This window comes from Channa argus, chromosome 9, assembly GCF_033026475.1.
Source record: "Channa argus isolate prfri chromosome 9, Channa argus male v1.0, whole genome shotgun sequence".
NCBI classification, from domain to species: domain Eukaryota; kingdom Metazoa; phylum Chordata; class Actinopteri; order Anabantiformes; family Channidae; genus Channa; species Channa argus.
The window spans coordinates 5,269,654-5,277,982 of NC_090205.1; the positions used below are offsets into that span (position 1 = coordinate 5,269,654).

The 8,329-nt window shown below is 38.5% G+C and overlaps 2 protein-coding genes across 2 annotated transcripts; both read left to right on the forward strand.

Annotated features, from left to right (window-relative positions):
• The first annotated feature begins 1,306 nt into the window (after positions 1 to 1,306).
• On the forward strand, positions 1,307 to 5,714 carry LOC137132970 (olfactory receptor 10A3-like). Its single transcript, XM_067516012.1, has 2 exons — positions 1,307 to 2,215; positions 5,676 to 5,714. The coding sequence occupies exons 1-2, from the start codon at positions 1,307 to 1,309 to the stop codon at positions 5,712 to 5,714; spliced, it is 948 nt and encodes a 315-aa protein (XP_067372113.1).
• On the forward strand, positions 4,386 to 5,492 carry LOC137132801 (trace amine-associated receptor 1-like). Its single transcript, XM_067515789.1, has 2 exons — positions 4,386 to 4,552; positions 4,670 to 5,492. The coding sequence occupies exons 1-2, from the start codon at positions 4,386 to 4,388 to the stop codon at positions 5,490 to 5,492; spliced, it is 990 nt and encodes a 329-aa protein (XP_067371890.1).
• Positions 5,715 to 8,329: the final 2,615 nt, after the last annotated feature.

Sequence of the window (8,329 nt, forward strand, 5' to 3'; positions counted from 1 at the left end):
TAGAGTTTTAAGTCTCCAACAAAAGGTCTGAATGAGGCTGAGCAGCCGTTCTTAATTACATCTGCCACAGGAACAGAGATCAGAGATCAATTCGGCCACATTTGACAGAAAGGGAAGAGACCATGGTAAGAACCACCAGCTCATCCAGGTCCTTCATCTGGATAGTGGTCACTTCATGGCTTATTTTATGATGAGTCAGGGTCTAGCAAACTGCTGTCTGCCTCTCAATTCATCTGATTGAACAACTAATTTATAATAAATGCCCCTGACATCTGAAATTTTTATGTTCTGATTTAAAACTTTTTTACAAAAGGACCTCTTCAGGGGGTCCAGCCTTTACTTTTATTAAAAACAATTACAAATAGCCGCTGCAGGCGGCTCAAATATAAAATCCTAATACCTTGTTAAAGCCTGTGGTGCCTCATAGATTCGTGCATAAATTATGGGGCATAGCTGTACAAAAACCAATATTCATAAAAGTAACATACTGTAGCTTAAAGTCTGTTTAATACATCTCCAGCAAAGCTTGATGTTGGAATGAGCTGCCAAACTCTGCACACTCAGCACACTCACACTCTCTTTCCCATTACTCTAAAAGTTGTTGAAGGCTGAACACTTCTGCAACGTAATCAGTTTAAATAAAGAAAAACTTCCCTTGTTATTTGCTTGCTTTTTACCCCACTGGCAAGTCAATTTGGAGAACATGATTTGCTAAATGACTAAATGTAAGGGTAACAACACAGACTGGACGTAATTTCATGCTAATGGCTGAATTATTGAGTTTATAAAATAAAGTGAATGCGTTGAATACAGTACATGTCCTTCACAATATATTTTTGGTAATTAGTAATTAGTAAACTAACTGTAACTAATTCTAACTATGGTTGTGAAATCTACTGGGTATAATTACTGTGGTGACATCAACAAGACCAGACAAAATCAAATAATCTGATTCTGTCCTATGACCCCTTATTGTGGCCTTTCTGCTTGTACATTTCTCACACGGGATAGGTGGGTTATTAGGTATGATTAAATGTCTTACCAAGGCCATAAAGCTTTGTAAAATAATATTGTTATGGTATCTTTCTGTTTTACCTGCTTATTTGTTTTTATTTTGCTAAGTTGCTTAAGTTATCAACATAGACATTATCAACTCTGTCTAATGACACTGGTAATTTTCCACAAGTGAAGAAAAAAGCACTAATTAAATATCTAAATTGTCAAAGTCCCTCTGCCACTGTCTACCTGCATTCATTTATATATGGTTCAGCTGCTCAAAGTCCCTCAGCTTTGGTCTCTAAGTAAAATGGAAAACAGTACTCAGCCCTTTTACTTCAACTTGAGCATTTTTGTGAATATTGGCTTTTACCGTTACCCAGCCTTTGGGCTCTGCCTTCTGTTGTATGGCTTCATTGTCTCTGCTAATCTTGTCATAATCGTGGTTATAGCATGTGAGAGGGTGCTACACGAGTCCATGTATGTTTTCATCGCTCTGCTCTCTGTCAATGCTCTGTATGGCTCTGCAGGCTTTTTCCCCAGATTCCTGATGGACATTCTGTCTGATACCCATTTAATCTCACGTCCGGCTTGTTTCACTCAGATCTATGTCATTTACACGTATGCATTCTGTGAGGTGACAATTTTAGGCGCTATGTCGTATGATAGATACGTCGCTATATGTCAACCTTTACATTATCACAGCAGAATGAGGTTTAAAACGGTGCAAATGCTGGCAGCTTTTTCATGGCTCTGTCCAGCTTTGTACCTGTCAGTATACATTTATGTGACCACGTGGATTCCTCTATGTGGCAATAAGATTCAAAAATTATACTGTGCCAGCTGGAATGTTGTGAAACTGTCATGTGTTGCCTCCCCTGTCACCCAAATTATTTCCACAACGGCGGCCATATTTTTTTCTTTCCTCACCATTTGTTGTATCTTTTATAGTTACTTTAGAATCGTGCTTCTTTGTTGGAAAAACTCCTCCGAATTTAGGGGGAAAGTGTTACAAAGCTGCCTCCCTCATGTTATTTCCATTGTGATTTACTGTGTCACATCATTTTCTGATACTGTCCTCAACATATATAGTGTCCACGAGCTAAATCCATTTGTGGCTATTCTTGTATCACTAGAATTTGTCCTGATTCCCCCAGTTTTGAACCCGCTAATGTACGGACTGAAGTTACCAGAAATCAGAACACACATTATCAGATTAGTTAAATGGTGAGTTACTAAAAATGGTAAAAGAATAACTTGGACATTTTCGGTTAAAGCATTGCAATGAAAAAGCCAATTTTAATCTTGTGAACAGTGCTTTTTTGTGAATAAAGATAGTGAGTAATCCTGATGCTGTAAACAGAGATAATTAATATTTAAACCCTATGAAACATTTTTCTGTTGACCTGTACAGTAAAATGTGTTGTCAAGAGAATCAAAGAGATCATAATTATGTAATGGCCCTTTAATTACTCACATTGATATTATGCGTGGGTGTTTGCTTTTGTTCCATTTACTAATTTCTGTTTTGTTTGTGACTTATCCATTATTCCTCCCTCTAATAATTAATAAAATGTCTTCCCTGGTGTGATGCGATAGCAAAGTATTTTTCTCCACACAATAGAAATATTTAGTTGAATTGATACTATAGTAATTAATTCATAATTGAGCTTATTATCATGGGTTACGCTACACTGGTAAATTCTAGTAAATACCAGTATGTCATTATGCTCCACAACCTTTATAAGTTATGACTTTTAATAAAGCACTGTTGACAGAGGCCTGATGAAGAATGAAAACCTGAATTTGACTAAAAATAAAAAGCACGATTAGAAAAAAAAAGGAATGTGCATTCATTACTGTTTCTTTTTCCTTTTGGCGCAAAAGCACTGATGTAAATGACTAAATTGATGATGGCTGAATTCCATTTAGCTGTTTCAGTGTCAGGGTCCTGATATTGGAATGGTACAGTAACTAACTGGGATAGTCATCTTTGGTGCTACTGGTAACGTCGGAGAATTTCCTACTACGATTTTTATAAATTAACATATGAGTGTGATTAAAACAGAAAAAATACTACAAGCCAGATTCAAGAGACATGCTTTGTCTGACTTGCTTTTTCTTTTCTCTATCCACTTTCCACTTGCCCCAACTGGTCAAGGCAGATGGCCGCCTACCCTGAGTCTGGTTCTGCTTCAGGTTTCTTCCCTTAAAGGGAGTTTTTTCTCTCCATTGTTGTTTAGAGTTTGCTCAAAGGGGAATTGTTGAGTTCTCTGTACATATCTTTATAGTGTCGACTTTATTATGGAAAGTGCCCTTAGATGACTTTGTTGTGAATTGGTGAACTACAGCTTATAATACTACAAAGAGATGGTTCACTCCCTTTAACCTTGTTACTGTCACAATTTGTATTTAGGTGGATCCAAATTCAATCATGGAGAGAGGGAGCATAACGGACAAAGTAAACTTTATTGTACACCAGGAGGGCCCTGTCCTCCGGGTCAGGACATTCACATGTTTTTCAGAATATTCTGATACTTTTGGTGATCACATTACTTTTCATTGAGCACCACCAGGGCTGAATTTCATTCAACACTTCAATTTATGACAACAGTCTTTATAAAATGAGTCCGCTCTCATCAAAAACAGTTTTCTATTTTTTTTTATTTTTTTTTTGTTACTGCTAACTAGCATTGGTTAGCATGCTAATGTGCTAAACAAAGATGGAGAACGTAGGAAACGCCTTTGTTAAAGATCAGCTTGGTAGCATTAGCCTTGTGAGCGTGTTAGCATGCATGAGCTGTCAACCCGAGTCCTCACTCGTCAGAAAAAAGACTAAAATGAGTCAAGTGAATGAGCTACCGGGTAACAATTCCTACACAACAGGAAACACTTGAAATTGACAGTATCACTCGCTGTATTCTCGTCGATATGTCCAATGTGGTGGCCAAACCAAAAGTCACTTGTCTGGGTGACACCGGTGAAAAACCTCAATACATAGGAAATTATATTCAATATTACATTCGATTACCTAGTGAAGCTTAGACTATGCTTTACCAATTCAAAGAATTTTTATAAGTCAGAATGAAAACATTTCTTGAAATTTATTCTGCTGTCATCATTAGAGTTGGTAATTCCGTCCACATCTGTGGTTTGGGAGTTTCTGAAAACATGCTGCACAATTCACAGAACTTTACTTCAAATACCAAGTATTTAATGAGTTTAAGTCAGTTTGTACTTGTCTCCAGAATATGAATCCCACATGGAGTAAATCTTTGCTATGAACTAAAAATAGCAGAGGAGAGGGGAGAGAGAGGACAGGTATAAACCGACAGTAATACAGAGAGCTTTGGGCAATTAGCTCGCTTTCCCTCTCTCTCTCTGTGATGATGGAGGCCTCAGCAGAACTCTGCTTTCCACAACTGCTCAACGCCTCCTGCACAAAACCAAAGCGAACTCACTTTGAGGTTATGATGACATACAGTATACTGTCTTTCATCTCTCTGCTCACCACCACCCTCAACCTTCTGGTCATCATCTCCATCTCGCACTTTAAGTATGAGCAAAATTGTGCGATAGGTTGTAACATCATGCTTGTAGGAGTTAGGTGGAAAATCCTTATATTGTATTTCGGGCCATTGCATCTGATATGTTTTGCTTGTTGTCCCTCCAGGCAGCTCCACACGCCCACCAACCTCTTCCTCCTCTCTCTGGCTGTCTCTGATTTCTTCGTAGGCGTCCTCTTGTTCTTTCAAATTGTGCTCATAGACGGCTGCTGGTTCCTCGGGAACATCATGTGTACTCTGTATCAGTATGTCGCCTACATTGTAACGTCGGCCTCAGTAGGAACCATGGTTCTCATATGTGTTGACCGTTATGTGGCTATTTGTGATCCTCTACATTACTCCACCAAAGTCACTCCAAAAAGAGTTCAGGTCTGTGTCTGTCTGTGTTGGATATGTTCTGTCATCTATCAAAGTTTTCTGTTGAAGGATAATTTGGAACAACCAGGCAGGTATATTTCCTGCTCTGGTGAGTGTGTTGTTGGTGGTGACTACATTGCTGGACTTGCTGATCTGTTTTTTTCCTTTTTTGCTCCTGTCACCATCATCGTAGTCCTGTATATGAGGGTATTTGTGGTGGCTGCATCTCAGGCTCGAGCCATGAGGTCTCACGTTGTTGCAGTCAAACTCCAGGGCTCAGTGAGTGTAACTATTAAGAAATCTGAGATGAAAGCAGCTATAACTCTTGGTGTTGTTGTAGTTGTTTTTCTAATATGTCTCTGTCCATATTACATCTTTATTGTCATTCTTACAGCTGGGAACAGCTTGATGAATGCTTCATCCGCAGCCTTTGTGATTTGTCTTTTCTATTTTAACTCCTGTCTAAACCCTGTGATTTATGCCTTTTTCTACCGCTGGTTCAGAAAATGTCTTAAACTCATTGTTACCCTTCAGATCCTGCAGCCTGACTCCTCTGAGGCCAATATACTGTAGAGACAGAGTTTAAAACATTTTATTCAGTATAAAGTGGGAACACCGTCTTTTCATTAGTTCCATATGAACCATATGTTACAGAAACCTGCAGACATTGTGATCAGTGTCCTGTGTCTATTGATAATTTCTGTAAAAAATGTACAACATATAACATGTGTAACATATAACACATCTGACACCAAGTTTACACGTGGAAACATTCTAATATCGACATTTGTTTAAATCTGTCAGTCTAGTGTTAATTTAACTTAGTTGAGTTGGAGTAGTACTGGCCAGCATTACATTAAAATGTTTGTAATAAATATAAAAGATAAAGTACAATAATATTAAAAACTAACAAATGCTCCACCCAAGTCTAAATATTCTAACCCTTGTGTATCTGAAATTATATTGGATAAATAGTAAAAATGTTTATTCAGGGACACCTGCTGGATTCCATCATAGGTCATTATGTGGGATGTAGAGGAGAGAGCAACTAAGTCAGACTGTGGGTTCAACCTTTTTAAAGTTTGTACTATTCACTTTTGAGTTGATGTAGCTGTCCTGCTAATGCAGAAAGAAGAGATTTGTTTCTGCTGTCAGCTTTAATTGAAAGGATTTTGACAAAAAAACGTTTGAATGAACTGTCTAGAAATCAGATACTTTTCACACACAACAACAAAAACTGGACAAACAAACAAAGTCATAAATAAATTTTAATGCTTGTTTATAGTCTATATGAAGTCTAGATCCTATCAGCCCTCTGATGCCGAGTTTCTGTGATACACTAAGTCTTTAGTGTTTTCGGTTCCTCGTTGTTCTTGCTTCATTTGTCTTCAGTTTATGCTTCAGGAAGTGAAGTAATTGTGGCCACTGCTCAGTTGGATTCATGTTAAGTAATTGACTAGATCATTGGTGAACATTGTAAATCATGTCTTATGTCAAATGTACTGTTCAGTGGCAACTGGACTTGCTCAAAGTAGCAATATTTAAAAATCTTAGAAGCCTTTTTTTTTTTTAACAAACATTGTAGTCACTCAAATTAAGTAAGAAATGCACAGGTGTATGGTGGCAGGCAGTGGTGGATGAAGTACTCAAAAACAGTTTCTCTGGCCTTTTCTCTGGACCATTTCTGCACCTTTTTATGGGGACGTAAACTAATTAATGATTATAGACATAAAAGATGCGTTAGGATCTGACTATTTCTTTCAGTTTCATTTCTAAACTACTCATATTGAGTGAGAAGAACAGTGTGAGCACTGCTAATATGTCAAATAACTATTTTAAATAAAACCATGGAAGGAGAAAATGAAAAAAACTGGTTTGACATTATGAAATATGTAAAGTGACATGATTGTTTCACTTCTTCATGTACTTGCTTAACCCCACATTTCCAAAGGCCATTTTTAAAAGATACGGTAGGATTGAGCCAAGGGCTCGGGGGTAATTATCATGGAATCTGAAATTCATCTTGAGGGTACATGTGCATGCATTGTCTATGAAAACAATTAATTTATAATAGCTATTAAATATGCAATAAATATGTATATATAAATTATAGGGAACTGTTGGAATAGTACTATATAAGTAACCCCAGCAGAAAGGGGTCACATGCAGAGGATGTGGGACCTATGAATACATCAAAAACCCAACAGCTTGATTGACATAAAAACAACTTGTAGATCATGTTACGCAAAAAGTCTCTGCTATCACAAAGAGAGACTGACGAAGCACAACATACATACTATGGCAAGGGGGAACCAGGACAAGGCCGGACAAGCTTAACACAAGAGAGATGTTGGCTAGAGGTTTAACTTAAGCAATAAGGAGCAGTGACGTCCATGGAGAAGGAGGTTGGAGGCTAAGATCAAGGCAACATGGAAAGAAGTTTGCTTATCGGAATTGCAGAAAGGCATGATGAAGAAAGGGGTCCCTAAAGAAGTACAACAAAATGTCCGTACCTGAGCCTTTGACTGCTAAGCAATGGCTCACTGCTCTGGCTATTCGGCTAAAGAAGAACACCAGAGGAGGTAAAACCAGGAGAATAAACCAGATGAGCCCTGCAAAGTGTGCTCTTATTGGCAGGGGAGTAATTTAAGAGCAGACCCACTAAGACAGGAGACTAAATAATACTGGGCATATGGGAAAGAAAGCATCACATAGCAACAATGGAAATTGGCTACAGAGTTTGGGAGCAGACCACAGAAACCTTCCTGAACCTGATCCAGTAACCATAACAATGGCAGACATCCAAGAGAGGGTCTCAAGTATGAAGAGATGGACAGCACCTAATCTGATCTATGCCTACTGGTTAAAGAAACTAACTTCACATCATGAGCACCTGGAGGAAAAAAATAATCTCACCCTTATTAGTTAAGGGAAGGCTGGGCAGTCCTGATCCTAAATGGCCCCCAGAAGGGAACGGTTCCATCCACATGTGGCCCGATAACATGCCTGTGCACAAAATGGAAAATACTGTCAGGTATCATAGCGGCCAAGATGAGCAGGCATGTGGCTGAATATTGTATTGGCCCCCAGAAAGGAATTAGTAGTAACACCAGAAGAGCAAAGCTTCAGCTAGTGGTAGAAAAAGCAGTCACTCAAGACTGCAAAACCAGATCTGCTAACCTGCGCATTGCCTGGAATGACTACAAGAAAGTTATAGGCTTTCATGCCTCACACAAGGACTCTGGAATGCTTTGAAAGATACAACATTAACAGGTCTCTAAGAGCCTTCTTCAGGAACTCAATGGGGATGTGGAAAACAACCGCAGAGGCCAACTTTAACCAAAGTCAACAGCAAGGGAGGTATTTACTATGGAGATGCTATGTGCCTGTTGTTGTTCTACATAGGACTG

Bases quoted from the DNA above. Each gene is read 5' to 3' on its own strand.
- LOC137132801 (XM_067515789.1), top strand. From the start codon at position 4,386: ATGGAGGCCTCAGCAGAACTCTGCTTTCCACAACTGCTCAACGCCTCC. The intron at 4,553-4,669 runs GTATGAGCAAAA...TTGTCCCTCCAG, and splicing joins ATCTCCATCTCGCACTTTAA to GCAGCTCCACACGCCCACCA.
- LOC137132970 (XM_067516012.1), top strand. From the start codon at position 1,307: ATGGAAAACAGTACTCAGCCCTTTTACTTCAACTTGAGCATTTTTGTG. The intron at 2,216-5,675 runs GTTAAATGGTGA...TCTGACACCAAG, and splicing joins GAACACACATTATCAGATTA to TTTACACGTGGAAACATTCT.